Source organism: Dendrobates tinctorius, unplaced genomic scaffold (genome assembly GCF_039654945.1).
Source record: "Dendrobates tinctorius isolate UK_male_01 unplaced genomic scaffold, ASM3965494v1 ptg000062l, whole genome shotgun sequence".
Taxonomy (NCBI): Eukaryota; Metazoa; Chordata; class Amphibia; order Anura; family Dendrobatidae; genus Dendrobates; species Dendrobates tinctorius.
This window is the reverse complement of record NW_027361730.1, coordinates 37858347-37873683: the sequence shown is the minus strand read 5'-3', so window position 1 is coordinate 37873683 and position 15337 is coordinate 37858347. Positions and strand designations below refer to the sequence as shown.

At 43.2% G+C, this 15337-nt stretch overlaps 1 protein-coding gene across 5 annotated transcripts in view; it reads left to right on the top strand.

Annotated features, from left to right (window-relative positions):
* The window catches only part of LOC141093095 (uncharacterized), a 63382-nt gene extending 48574 nt beyond the window's left edge, over positions 1–14808 (top strand). For all 5 annotated transcript variants that reach the window (XM_073579558.1, XM_073579561.1, XM_073579559.1 and 2 more), the window contains 3 exons: positions 9519–9594; positions 11038–11183; positions 13151–14808. In XM_073579558.1, the coding sequence (XP_073435659.1) occupies positions 9519–9594; positions 11038–11183; positions 13151–13280 (352 nt within the window). In that variant the 3' untranslated portion in view covers positions 13281–14808. The remainder of the gene's footprint in view (positions 1–9518; positions 9595–11037; positions 11184–13150) is intronic.
* The last annotated feature ends 529 nt before the right edge of the window (positions 14809–15337 follow it).

The window sequence follows — 15337 nt, the reverse complement described above, 5'->3', positions numbered from 1 at the left end:
CAAACAAAAAATCTACGTTAATACAGTAATTACTAGAGTAATTTTAAAAATCTGAAACCTGGCTCTAAAAGCAAGTGGTTTTTTTGCCTCACTGTGTGAAGAATATTTCAGAAAATCCCATTCAGTATGGTGTAACATCTGGCAGCTGTTCAAGTTTACTGCAGTGCATAACCATTACCCAGCCACTGAGGATTATTCAGATCCTTGAATAATATTTTTTGGCATTCCTTGATTTTTTGGCCAAGGCTGGACAGCATCCCCCTTTCATCTTCTGTTTTAACATTAGGCTTTTTTTCACAATATGTTTAAATCCATGTTTAAATCACCATGCCAGCATTTGTTTCTTTTTCAGCACTGGAGTGGCTCTTTTAATCTCACCCTCTGGCATCTTCACAGTTTTTTCGGTGCCTCTCCGGTCCCCCTGCGCCATATTGTGAGGTTCTTTCTGTCTGGAAGTCAGAAACTACATCACAAGAGTGCACTGCAGGTCCTTGAGAGCCAGAACGATGTACTTACTGTAAAGTGACCTCTGCTTGTCTCCATGAAACACTGGAGCTTCGGTCAGGTCACTTTCTGCTGGAGACAGATGGGAGCGGCTGTGAAAACAGATGAAAATGCTGGTGTTGCGCTGTTCCAGTCTTTAGTAAGTCAGAGGTGCCTCAAACTGTCCCTGGAGCTGGGACCCTAACTATCCCTGTCCCGGGGGTACTCTTAAAGGTAGAGAGGCCCGAGTCTCCGACCTTACGGTGCTCCTGTAAAAATCCTAATTTGTCCCCTCCCCCACCCCATGAGGCATTGGCCGGAAATGAAAGGTAAACCAGACACAAAGACAAAACAGGGATAACAGTAAACCTCTATCATACAAAAGCACCAGCCAACAATAAGGAGAATAGGGACAGAGAGGAATAAACTAAATGGGAAAAGAGACCAGGAGAAAAACACACAAGTACAAAAGCATACTATAGAACACCACAACTCCCAAATCCAAACTTCAACCACTTAGCTTTAGCACACAGCACAGGAAGACAAATCTCCAATAGTAACAACAAACTCCTATTCAGCACAATGTCTCCGAAGAGCAAGGAAGCAGAGCTTTCACGGGTCTGGCCAGGTTTTATAGGAAGTGTTAACGCCAGATCAGAAGCAGCTGCAATGTTTCTGTATGTTTCTGTATGTTTCTGACCAGTAAAGAAAGGGTCGTTAACCTCTTTAGCACTAAAGGAAACCAAATTCATTTAATATGGGATCCAAATACACAGGCTAAATGGAAGTTCTGCGATTCACAATACGCAGTGATATTCTACTCCCAGATCTCCCAAGTTGGCGTGATACACTCGATACAGTCAGAAAGTGAGTATCAGATAAGGGGCAGGGGAATTAAAGTTAAAGCACCACTTCAGTGGTGCAATAAAAAAATGCTGGAGTGGTTCTTTAAGACTTTGTCAGGGGCTTCTGAAAAAGGAGATTCAGAGGGAACTCGGACAACGCCACTCCTTTTAATGACAACATTAATTTGAACTTTGTCAAGCCTACCCTTCAGCAGTACCTATTTTGTTAGGCAGACACAAAACTTGTCTCTCGAGTTTTGGGGCTGAATCATACTCTTACACCTGTTGATTCGCTACATATAGATTTCCATAAACTTCTAAAATTACTGTCAAATTTTGCCGTAGTCATTGAACATCATTAGAAGCATCACTGAATTTAGACTGTTTCCATATGTTTGGGAGATCAACTCTCTGATACAACATTTTGAATCACAAGCTGATTCATATTTTTTTTTTAAGCAAACTTTATTTGATGAGACGACAAACCAATTACATCTGACGACATTCACCAGCGCATATTCACATTTCAAGATTACACAAAGTAACTCCATTTGATAATGATTTTGTGCAATATTTTTCTGTCTCATCCTTTTATATTTTTATTGTTACAACAATATTTATAAGCATTCAAATATTTAAATAAAAAAAACTAAGAAAAGCAAGAAAGAATAATACTTATCTGGTATATATCAAACCTTACTAACTTCTAAATATTTCCAGAGTCTCCCTAAGTTATTCAATACAGTACCATGATGTATATCTAAACTCCTCTCTAAACTGAAAGATTTCCGTTTGTGTATAATTATGTTCAACAAAAGCTCTCCATTTTTTAAGAAGCTTTCTGTCATTTTTTTTCTTATGTTTTTCCGTTTCAATTTAATCATATAACATCAGCATCTTTATGTATTTATAATTTCTGACAGTTGCAGAGTCTGTTTTTCTAGCCAATTTCTAAGAATACATATTTTAGTTACCAAAAGCACTATATGAATTATGTTGGGTATAAATTTATTTTCTAAATTGTCTCCTGTAGTCAAAGTAATAAACTGAAACAAGCAAAATTATGGAGTTTTAGAAGTACTTATATTCCAAATTTTGTTTATATATGAAAAAGAATCGTCTCATACTTTTCATATTTGTGAGCAATCCAATATACTATGCAATAAGTCTGCCTTATGGAGGTTACATTTTGGACAGTATCTTAAATCAGGGGTGGGGAACCTCAGGCTCGCGGCGGCCCTTAATTAGCTTTTATCTGGCCCCCAGGGAAGATTCCTGGGGTCCACAGTTCTTGGGCCGGCAGCTGCATTTTCACGGCTGCTGGCCCTTTACTTTCTTCTTGCTCTGTGAGCACGCGCACGCAGTATTCGCTACTGAACTCTGAGGCGCGTACAATGAATGAATACGTCCTGACACCAGTGCCAGTGTCGGGATGTACTTTGTGGGCGGAATTAGCTGCTGATTTGTACGGGCCCCGAAGGATGGTATAAATATCCAAATGGTCCTTTGTAGAAATAGAGGGTAAGGGGCATTTTAGTAAGAGAGATTAAAAGCATATCAACTTTAAGTATCAACTTATATTGCATTTGTCTCCAATGATCATTAACCATTACTTTCTTTATCTTAAACCTGTTAATATTTTATCTGATAATTCGGGATCCTTAATTACCTTTTTCTAGCTAGAAAATATATCTCATGCCCACGTGAGCTGTGTTTCTGCGTTTGATAATGTAGAAGGCAGTAAATAGTGGACAGAGAAACAAATCTGGAACCTGTTCCCATTAGTATATAAAAATTGCAGTGTTTCTGGACTTTTCCTAAATCTGTCATCAACGAGTTGTAGTAGTGACTGGTTAATTGTACGTATTGTAGATATTGGTGGCCTCCCATGTAACGAGGAGAAGAAAATTCCTGCCAATTTAGCATTCTCCCTTCTGAATTCCCTTTTTACCTCCACTGCTCAAGTAATTTATTCTGGGTCCCTTTGTATAAAATTAGGGTTATCCCATAGCGGGATGTATTTCGATACACTGTATGGGAGCTTGTATAATTATCTAATGGCACTCCAAGAACCTATAGTATCTTTTAACACACTTCTTAATTTCACATCTGATGGAATTATTTTGTTAATTAATTTGGTATAATTAAGTGTATACAGACATGGAGTCTTTACCTATCTTTCCTCTATATGAGAAGTGGCAATATTCACTTTGGTATGGATATTAGTTATTTCGGCAGACTCTCTTAAAAATAATAATTGCCATTTACATGTATTAATTTTATAGCCTGAAAAAGGTCCAAAATTTGACAACCAATCTAATGTTTGTTGTAAAAGTTGTTCTGGACAGGACAATAACAGCAGCATGTCATCAGCGAAACCAGTTATTTTTATTTCTTTGCTACCAACTTTAATACCCGAGAAGCAGTTTGAGGTTATCATATGTTAAAGAAGTTGTCCACTACTTGGATAATCCCTTCTCATACCCCTCGCATGGCCCAGATAAAATAATAAAGCCTATACTCACCTCTCATGCCGGAGACATTCCATCGGTGTCGGCACTCGCTCTCCTCAGAGTTACCGTGATGTTGTTGTCACATGAGCCTGATGCCCAGTCAGTGATGGCGTCACTGTCACCCGCCTTTGTATGAATTGAACATGAAGAGGAAGTCAGATATCAACTGCAGCCTGGTCTTCCTCTTCATGTTCAATTCTTACGAAAGCGGGTGACAGTGATGCAAGCACTGATTAGGAGACTGTGTCACATGTCACAACAACCACATGAGAGCCCTGAGACCGCTAGTGCTGACACCGCTGGAACATTGCTGTTACGGGAGGTGAGTATAAGCTTTTTTATTTTATTGAGGCCAAGTGAAGGGTATTGTCGCGTCCGTCTGCAAGTCTGGGCTGCAGACAGACAGCGCCCCGAGCAGCACCGACACCCTTTACCCCTATACAGGGATCTGGATTTACTGCAGAGCCCAGGAAGCGCTGTCTGAACAGGAGCAGAGTGCCAGAGCAGAACGGTCGCAATAGAAAAGCAGGAAGGGAGCCAAAAATGGAGTCGGAAACCAGGCGAGCAGTGGAGGTACAGAAACGGCAGGCAGAAGCAGAGTTGAGAGTCCAGGCAGAGGTCAAAAACCGGGAGAGTAGCGGAGGTACAAAATCGTCAGGCAGTAGAGGGGGTCAGGAATCCAGGCCAAGGTCAGCGTCAGTAATCGGGAGAAATGCAAGATACAAAAACGGCAGGCAACAGAGTAGTCAGAAGTTCAGGCTGAGGTCGGAGTTAACGATAGGCAATCACAAGTAACACGTAGGGGAACCAAGAATATATCCGGCGGCTTGCAAGCCCAGTCCCAAGGTATTTGAGGGATCAGGTCGTCCCTCACAGGCTCCCGGGCTGGTGATGTCATCAGGACCGCCCCCAGGACCAGACCTGATGATGATGCACCAGCCCCTTCATGACTGACAGAGGAGCGGAGTCTGCGTCCAGTAGACACCTGCGCAGAAGCCCTTTCACTGTTGCCGCCCTCACTCGGGCGCGAGCCACGGCGCCTCCTAGTGGCTGAGGGCGGAACAGCAGGCCCCGAGATCGACGACGACATGTCAGTCCGGCGTCTCCTGGTGGCCGAGGCCTGGACAGCAGGCCCCGAGCCCGAGGGCGGCGTGACAGTCCGTCGCCTCCTAGTGGCTGAGGGCGGAACAGCCGGCCCCGAGTCTGACGGCGACGTGACAGGTATGATAAGGAGTTTTCCTATTAGTGGACAACGCCTCTAAGCTAAAGACTCAATGGCCAGGTCAGACAACAGAGGTGAAAGGGAGAACCCTGTCTCCTGTCTTTTTGCCGCTGCAGCAAGACTAAAAAAAACGGAGGTAACTATCTGAGCCTGCGGACTGTAATAGAAAGGTGATAGATAGTTTCTAAAAAAGACCCTTAATCCAAAATGTGTATAGAACTAATTCTAGACATTTTCAATTAACATTATCAAAGTCCTTTTCTGCATCTAAGGCAAGTAGCGCTGGGTTTCCTTCAACTAGTCCTGCTCGCCTTATCTCATCTTGAAATGCCAGAACAGTTCTAACATTAAAAACTGCTGCTCTATTTTTGACAAAACTCAAATGAGGGCCTATGAGAGAGGGCTGTATCCTTGCCATTCAATTTGCCAAAACTTTAGACAGTATTTTGATGTCTTGGTTGATCAAGGAGACAGGCCTATAAGACTTTTGCTCTGTGGTATCCTTTCCTAGTTTTTATAGGAGTTTAATATAGGCCATATTTCCAGATTTTAGGAGAGTTTTGTTTTGTAGAGTGTGGTTGAATTCTGTCACCAAAGTTGGTGTGATATCTTCATTTAATAGTTTGTAAAATTCCCCTGTAAGATCGTCAGGCCCTGGGGCCCTATTATTTTTTTATGTTTTTATTGTCTGGAATACCTCTTCCTCTTTAATTAATGCGTTTAAAGAGTCCCTGTCTGTGTCAGTTATGTTAGGAAGAGTTAGTGTAATGAGAAAGCGATATCCTTCTTTCTCATATGCTACATGTTTGTAAAGTGGTGAGTAGTAATTTCAAAGTAGGCCATTTATATTTTAGGGTAATTATGTATTTTACCTTCAGTGTCTCTCAGGTTATTATTATAGGTCATGGGTTTTCTTCCATTCGCCAGGTGTGCTAGCAAAGTCCCTGCTTTTTCCGAATTTGAAATATTCAGCTGATTTCTGTTGGGCTTTTAGTCATTATAAGCCTATCCAACCATAAATCAAATTCCGATTTTGCTCTTAACCACTGTTCACATTTGGATGTAGTGCGATAATTTAAATAAGTTGTATATAAGTTTCTAGTTTATTTTCTCGCTTCTTTATATGCCTGCATTGTTTTGATTTTTAAAAGTTTTAACAAAACCCATTATTTTCCCCCTAAGAACTGCAGTTGGGTCGCCCTCCCAGGGCTGTGGAGTACTCGGTACCGGGCCGCTATCAGCGGGATGTGTCACAGCAGCAGTGACCCGGTCCGTGGCCCTGGCCACCCAAGTAATAGGGGAGATGAAATGGTGGAAATGTAGTTAATTGAATGAATAGTTTGTGACGCCACCTGTGGTGTTTGGCAAGGGAGGTGTTAAGCTGACGCTGCATGCAGATCCTCTGGGACTTGTGTTATGGTGCAGCAAAGATGTTATAGCTCCCCACAGGTGGAGCTGTAGTCCTAGGGCAGTGTGGATGAATATTGCGGGAAGGGTGCAGTGGTAGGCACAGGGATGTAGCGGTGCCGGAAAGGTAGCAGGAAGGAGGCAAGGACACAACAGGGTGCAGTTTCGTTACCTTTACTTGGCAAATGCAGTCCAGGGTCCTGATTACAGATGGTCCAAGGGCAAGCTAGCCTGGAAGCAATTCAGGGATCTCTCTCTCTGCAGATGGGTTGTGTAGTCTCCTTCCTAGCGCTTACTTGAGGGACATCCAGTACTGAGTTACACTGGCGTTCCTCCTTATTATCTTTTCTCTGAATACCTCGTATGGCAGACAGCTGTAGCCGCTATTTCTCTCTTGGCTCACACCATGCTGTTGTGCCTCTGAGTCTTAGGTGGGAGTCGAGTATTTACAACTTCCTACTCCTCTGGTGTCTGCTGCAGGACCATTAGTGTCCATACAACCATGGAGACCAGGCTCCAGTTCGTGCTCTGTTGCTGGAGATGAGCCTTTCCTCTCTGCTCTATCTCCCAGCTTCTCCACGTCTGCACACTTCACCCTCCTCACACTAACTACCCACACCTTCCTCTTGGCCCTCAGAGAGCACTCCTCCCCTTAATTCCGGTTCAGAGTCCCCCCTGCTGGCCTGGAGTGGAACTGTGTTGCATGCATAGATTGACTGCGAAAGAGACCCTTTATTGCTTCCAAGCCTGGCATTACCCTCCCTGGAGGAAGGCAAAGCCACTTTGGCGGCCATACTCCTGGGGGCACCACATTTTCGCTGTGGGAGTCTTCTCATGTTCTTTATTGTCAGTATTAACTTCTAGCATCACGTTTTTAGTAGTCTCTGGAAATTCTCATGCTGTGCTAAATATGAGGGGAAACTTCATAAATTATCTGTGCCTTTTGGTAAAAATCTATCAGAGATGATAAAAATGTCAAGTGGTCTGAGATGCTGAGATGTTTTTTACTGATATCATCGATTTTGTTTACCAGTTCATGAGATATTAAGAAATGATCTATCCTCTTCAAGTATTTGCTGTTCTAATTCTTGGAAAAAGAGTTTGGGGTTTTCATTTGGGGCATATATTGTACACTTTTGTATGACCAATCGGGCTATTCAGTAGAACCTTTAACTTTCTCCCTAAATCATCTGTTTCACGTAATAAAACCTTACGGTTTGCCTGTTTGTATTAAGATCATTATCCCTGCTTTTCTATTTTTTGCTGGCGACCCATAAACTTCTCCCACCCAAAGCTTTTGCATTCAACAAAAATCTTGTTGGTTTAATGTGTTTCCTTTAGTAGTGCAACATCTGCTTTAAGTTCTTTAAGATGTCTAAAAAAAAAATCATTATTCTTTCATTAGGTGACTGTAACCCTTTTACGTTCCAAGTCACTACTTTCATGTTGGTATCACAATCACAGTAATAATAATGAAATATCTGTATCTGCAAGAGAAAAACTTGTTAAAATCCCCCCCCACCAACTGTTTTGATCAAAATAAAAACCTAATATAACAAAGATTCAGATTTTACTTTTTTCAAGTACGAGCAAAAGGGATCTCTGCTTCTCCCTTACTGCTTCCATCAGCTATTATGCCATGTTGCAGTCACCGTCGTCGGTGATCCTCTGCTCCCCATTATGTCATATGGTTTATTGTACCTTTTAGCACAAAGAGAAGAAATAAAAACGGAAGGTCTCGTTTACGATTCTATACCGTTATGTGAAAGAGTGTACAGCTCCTCTCCACTGACCGTTGGAAATGATGTTGATTACTTATTATTTGTTGGGGTTCCTGGCATCATTTTTCCCTTTAAAAAGAACCTTATTAATGAATTCCGATTCTTGATCTGAAGCTGTAAAGGATTCTGTCTCTATTCCTGGAAAAAATATTTTGAGAACAGTTGGGAATTGAAAAGCAAATCTTATTTTTTTTTTTTTTAATTAATTCCACTGAATAGTCGCTGAATATTAGGACCCTGTGACCTCGGATTAAAATAAGTGATTTTTTTCCCCTGTAATTTTGAAGAATATTTGATTCGTCTACATAGTCCAGATACTATACGATCACTGGTCTTGGTCTGGTAGGAGCAGACTCTTGTGATGATGGGTGTGGAGGACCTGTTCTGTGTGCTCTTCCTAACTTTAGTGAGGTTTCGATACCCAGGGATATCGATAATTCCACCGTTCATATCCCCATGAGTTGGTTAGGAGTGATTGACTCTGGTACGCCAATAATTCTTAGATTATTTCTCCGGGACCTGTTCTCTAAGTCATCCACTTTATCAATTAATTGTTGACTTAGTTTGTTAGCTTTACTAAATTCAAACTGTATATTAAACAGCCCATCATCTGTTGAACTGATTCTGTTTTCTGCTGCGTCTACTCTGTCATCGTGTTCTGAAATTTTTTGCATCTGCTGCAGCGTGGCAGAAACTGTATGTTCCAAGGATTTTCTTTATGATGGGCGCAAGCATTTTAGCTGCCTTGGCTGCTAGGGTTTTTTGTTTGGGATGTTGAGATGATTGTCTCCTCCTTCCTCTGAGTCCTGTGACAGTGGAACAGTCTGTGAAGGGGACTTATTTTTTTGGTCATGGCGTGTCTGGCACCATTTTGCTTCAGCCATCTCTCTCCACCAGCTGGGATTTTCTTTTTGGGGTCCCATTTCTGGTAAGGCATCACTTCCTCAAGCATGGATGACACCTGGGGGGAGATCGTGTGCAGATTTTACCCTGCTTTCGTCTTGGTTTGAACCCGGGAAGCCCCAAATTGAATAGCACCGGTGCAGAAATGATCTCACAAGCGACTGTCCATGCGCATGCTGGAACCGGAAGTGGCTCATATCTTTATGCCTAGTAATATCCATAAGAAAATATTAGCGAAAGTTTCACTTCTACTTTCTGCTGACGTACAATCCTCCATTTGATCATAAGATATTTGCGAGAGAATGAATTTCCTGTATGTGATGTGCAGCTTTCATTTCTTTCGTTATTTCCTGCTTTATTTTAGGTCTGTGCTGGAAATTCGCAAAGAAGTCAACTCTAAAAGAACTGTCCAGCACGCCTTTTCCCCTACATTGTGCCAGGTAATGTCAGTCGTTACTGTATGTCCTAAAATTTATAATTGATTACTATTGAAGGGAATCTGTCACCAGGTTTTTACTACCCCATCTGAGAGCAGCATGACATAAGAGCAAAGACCATGATTCCAGCAATGCGTCACTTACTAAGTTACTAGCTGCAGTTTTGATAAAATCACTGTTTTATCTGCTGATGAACTTCCAGTTTTCTAAATGAAGCTCTGTATAACCCAGTTGAAACCACTGATTGGCAGCTTTCTCTGTACACTGGTCATAGGCAAAAATCTGCCAATCGATGGTGGGTGTGGGGTTATACAGAGCTAGGGAGAATGGTAAGTACATGGCAGCAGGTTTACTAGCCTTCTAGTAATAATATCTTACTGATAAAAACTGTGATTTTATCAAAATTACAGCAAGCAGCCCAGTAAATGACACATCACTGGAATTAGGCTGTCTGTACATTATGCTGCTGAAGCGATGGCCGGGGGACCACCACAAGGCAGGGAGACTACGGTACACAAGATGCGGTGCAAACTACAAAGGGTTAATTTATTTACAGGCAAAGAATGCAGTGTTAGGAAAGTGTAAAGAGGGGTATGCAATGAGAAAACAATTTACAAAAGTGATATTCTCTAGCTGGGCTGTACAAATGGCATGGAGCACCAATTATTACAGATCAGCGTATTTTTCAGAAGGCAAAACAATACAATACAGTGCAGTATGCTGCTACTCTAACTTTAGCTTATCTGGCCGCTGATACTCCGGCCGCACGGCTACCGTGCTCTGTCTATTGCAGCCTATCCTAAGCCCTAAACATGTGCGCACACGGGGTTAACACTCACGGTAAAGTTGGTGTCTCAGTTCCTTCTTGGGGGCCCCTGCAGTTCTCTGCAAGATGATGCGATGTCCTCCCTGGAAGCTCTGTGCAAAGTGGTCTTGTCCTAGTGTGAAAATTCCAAGCCTGCTCCTAGAAATGGTGAATTGTCTCCTCTGAATTTGTTCTTTGTATATCTTCGTGGCTCCTCGCAGCAACACGGGAAAGACACCTTCGTTATCCCCAGAAGAGTATACAAAATCCCACAAGTTCAGTCAGTTACAAGCTGCACATTTTTCTCCTCACAGCTCACAGCACACCAGCTTCCTGCAGACTCCCAGTTCAGAACACTCACTGGAAGAAACAGCCCCTCCCCTCTCCATGACTGGAGGAGCAAACCAAAAATAGTCTTATTGCAGGGAGAGCCGAATGTCCCATTGCTCTAGCCTAGGGGGTTCTGTCTCTTAAAATGGCACTTTATCTCTACTGTCCATAGCAATGCCACCCCCTTACACTGCTCTCAGATTAGGTGGTAAACACCTAGTGACAGATTCCCTATAGCAAGTAATTCTCTATAACATCAGGACAGTTTTTATTTTTTTTGTGCAACATTAGTCTGTTCTTTTGTTCTTCAGGGTGGCATATCATGCCATGGTATATCCCCGGCACATGTTACCAAGAAATGGAAGTATGTGCACACCCACAAGGAGCTACGACCATTGGTGGTCACCCCTAAATTGCTGGAGATGGATGTACACAGATACTTGTGTCAGGAATGTTGGTAAGTGCAAAACCAAGAACAGAACTGCAATGTAAAGAATCTGTGGCAGTCACTCGGTTTCAGTCTACATGATAGCATCTGAGTGTATAAAAGCACCTGGACGTGAGAAGAGGTTTATTTTGGTAATGACCTTTTCCCATTAATCCATGCTTCATCAAGGTTTTAAAAAATGGCAAATAGAAATACTAGTATAGGATACATATTTTTCAAAGCAGGATGCTAAAATTGGTCAATCTGGGCCTACTCATTTTAATTTTAACACCCTATAAACTGTTCTTCAGTCCCACCGGGGCTTACATCCGAATCCCCAGTAAAATGGGATTCGGGCGTATGCGATGACGGGGCCATTGACTAGACTTTGCTGATAGAGTGAACGTATGTTCTTTGTGCATCAGTTTGGGCATTTACACCTATTGGAGACGGACCCCCAGACTTGGTCTACTCTGTCTGAGTACACGCCCAAAATGATGCACAACAGAGCACGTTCACTCTGTCAGCACCATTATTGTCTATGGTCCCACTGGCGCATACGCCCGAATCCTGATTTGCTGGCGGCTCGGACGTAAGACCTAATAGGACCAATGAAAGGGTGCCTGAACACAGTGTGAAAGCACCTTAACCCCTTAACGTCCAATGATGGGCATAGCCCGTCATTGGACGTGTCACCTGCTTTGATGAGGGCTCCGGCGGTGAGCCCGCATCAAAGCCGGGACATGTCAGCTGTTTTGAACAGCTGACATGTGCCCGCAATAAGCGCAGGCGGAATCGCGATCCACCTGTGCCTATTAACTAGTTAAATGCCGCTGTTAAACACTGACAGCGGCATTTAACAAGAGCTGCCGGCCGCGCGGCCGGAAATGCATGCATCGCTGACCCCCGTCACGTGATCGGGGGTCAGCGATGCGTTGGCATAACAACCAGCGGTCTCCTGGAGACCTCTATGTTTGTTGATGCTGCGTTGTTATGAGCGCCACACGGTGGTCGGTGCTCATAGCAATGCCGTAATTCTGCTACATATAGGCGATCTGCTCATCGCCTATATGTAGCAGAGCCAATCAAGTATGGGATGCTTCTAGCCTCTTATGGAGGCTATTGAAGCATGCCAAAATTTAAAAAAATGTTTTAAAAAATATGAAAAAAAATAAAAAAAATAAGTTTAAATCACCCTCCTTTCGCCCCATTCAAAATAAAACAATTAAAAAAAAAAATCACACATACACATATTAGGTCTCGCCATGTTCAGAATCGCCCAAGCTATCAATAAAAAAAGCATTAACCTGATCCCTAAACGGCGTAGCGAGAAAAAAAATAAAAACGCCAGAATTACGCTTTTTTGGTCGCTGTGACATTGCATTAAAATGCAATAATGGGCGATCAAATGAACGTATCTGCACAAAAGTGGTATCATTAAAAATGTTAGCTCAGCCCACAAAAAATAAGCCCTCACCCAACCCCAGATCATGAAAAAGGAGGCGCTACGGGTCTCGGGAAATGGCGCTTTTTTTTAAACAAATTTTGGAATTTTTTTTCACCACTTAGATAAAAAGAACCTAGAGATGTTTGGTGTCTATGAACTCGTAATGATCTGGAGAATCATAATGGCAGGTCTTTTTTAGCATCTAGTAAACCTAGCAAAAAAGCCAAGCAAAAAACAAGTGTGGGAATGCACTTTTTTTGCAATTTCCCCGCACTTGTTTTTTTTCCTGTTTTGTAGTACAACACATGGTAAAACCATTGGTGTCTTTCAAAAGTACAACTCATCCCGCAAAAAACAAGCCCTCACATGGCCATATTGATGGAAAGATAAAAAAGTTACGGCTTTGGAAAGAAAGGAGTGAAAAATGAAAATGCAAAACCAAAAATACCCCTGGTCGTTAAGGGGTTAATATAATTAATAATAATGGGCTTTTTTTATCAAAGTTGTGCAGTCCTAGATTTTAATTGTGTATTGTACCTTTGTTTTACAGTGTGATGTCACAGCTGCGGCATTCTTCACCTGGGTTACCTCTAAAAGGATCTATTCAAAAACACCTCGTCCATGTCAGGCAGAATGTGGCTTTCCCTGCACTGTCAGAAATGGAGAGAAGGGAAAAGTGATTATTGCTGCTCTTCTGTAAAGCATTAATGTGTATCAGTACCAAAGTGTGGTGTGCCAATGTGTTATAAAGCTCTTGTGGGGTTTCTGTCCCTAAGGGTACGTGCACACGCTGCGGAATCCGCTGCGGATTAATCCGCAGGGATTTTGCAAAAACCGCAGATAATCCGCAGGTCAAAAGACCTGCGGATTATCTGCGGTTTTGCCTGCGGTTTGGTCCTGCGGATTCACTATCTCCACAATGGTGGAGATAGGAACCCGCAGCGGTTTCCGCAGAAAGAATTGACATGCAATTCTTTCTGCGGATTCAAAACCGCAGCAAATCCGCGCGGATTTTTCCGCAGCGTCGGCACAGCGTTTTTTTTTTACCATTCAATTGAATGGTACTGTACACCGCAGCTAAAACTGCTGCGGGTCCGCAGCGGCCAAAACCGCTGCGGAAACGCAGCGGAATCCGCAGCGTGTGCACACAGCCTAATTAGAAGTCAGATTGTGAGAGTGGTCAGTTGACTTAAAGGGAACCTGTGATGTAAAAAATGCTATTAACTGTGGAAATGTAAATAATCTGCAGGTTAATAGAGTTCTGAAGCTGCCCGGCATCTGCACTGAGAGCCCCGCTGCCAGGAGAAAATTAATTGTATTCCTTCCGGCAGCCTTGGGCTGTCAGTCAATGGAGTGGGCCAGCGCAGCTTCCGTAACTGCTCAGTGCATAGTGAGCAGTGACTGAAACCATGTCCCGACACTGACCGACAGCCGGCTCTAATGCTGAGCCGGATGTTAGTCAGTGCTTGGGGTACAGTTACAGCTGGCACTCCCTGTGTACTGGGCGGTGACTGAAGCTGTGCTGGCCCACTGCTATAACCCCACTCATCGCAATATGTGATGTCACACCCGACCCAGCACCCCCCTCCCTGACCACCTGACCTGTGTTCACACTCATTAGATGCTGCAGTACAAAAGAACGGGTGTGAGTCTGTTCATTGTGGCTAAGTATATGTGTAGGTTACAGAAATAGCAGGAAGATAAAGTCTAAAGGGGGCTTCACACATAGTGATATCGCTAGCAATATCGCGAAAGCGTCACCGATTATGTGACCCAGCAGTGATATTGCTAGCGATATCGCGATGTGTGATACTTACCTCCGACCGGCTCCCCCACTGGTTATCGCTGTTCGTGCGAGAACGTCCTGGACCGTTTCTTGTCGGCCGCTTCCAGCTGGGCTTCCTGCTGGCGCCGACGAGCGACACGTGGACGCGGGCGGAGGACGTCATCATCGCCGCGTCTGACAGGTAAGTGCCGACCGCTGCTGCATCGCTGGTGAGATCTGCCTGTTTGGCAGCTCACTAGCGACCATTTAGCGATGCACCAGTGATCCTGACCGGGTCGTATCGTGGTCGGGATCACTGGTGCATCGCTAAATGTGACGGAACCCTAATAAAACCCATTGGCCAGTGTGGGCATTGCAGGATTTCTATTTGTTATTTTTAATAAAGATTGTGATGTGGAAAAAAATAAATTAATTATTGGGAATCTGTCAGCAAGTTTTTGCCATGGAATTTGAGAACAGCATGATTTAGGGGCAGAGAGCCTGATTTCAGCTGTCACTTACCTGACCGTTTGGTGTAGTTTGGATAGAATCCCTGTTTTCTCTGCTGTATATGTAGCAGTAGTCATAATACTGAGCTGTGTATAGCCCTGCCCACACCCCTGATTTGCAGCTGTAGACACTGTACATTGTCAGCAAGCTGCCAATCAGTGGTGAGGGTGGGGTTACACAGATTTGCCTGATTGGCTTGCGAGACAACACCTTGTGCTGCAGTGATAATCTGCTGCTGATAATACACTGGTTGTATTTAAACTGCTTAGTAAGTGACACATCCCTGAAATTAGGCTCTCTGCCATGACATCATGTTGTTGCTGTTCTCCGATTAAGGGCTCATACTCATCTGCGAGAAAAAAGGATGTGTGCAGTCCGATAAAAAATCAGATTGCACTCTGACCAATGTTAATCTATGAGTTACAGCTCATCTGTGATTTTTTTCTCAGCTGAAATCGGACT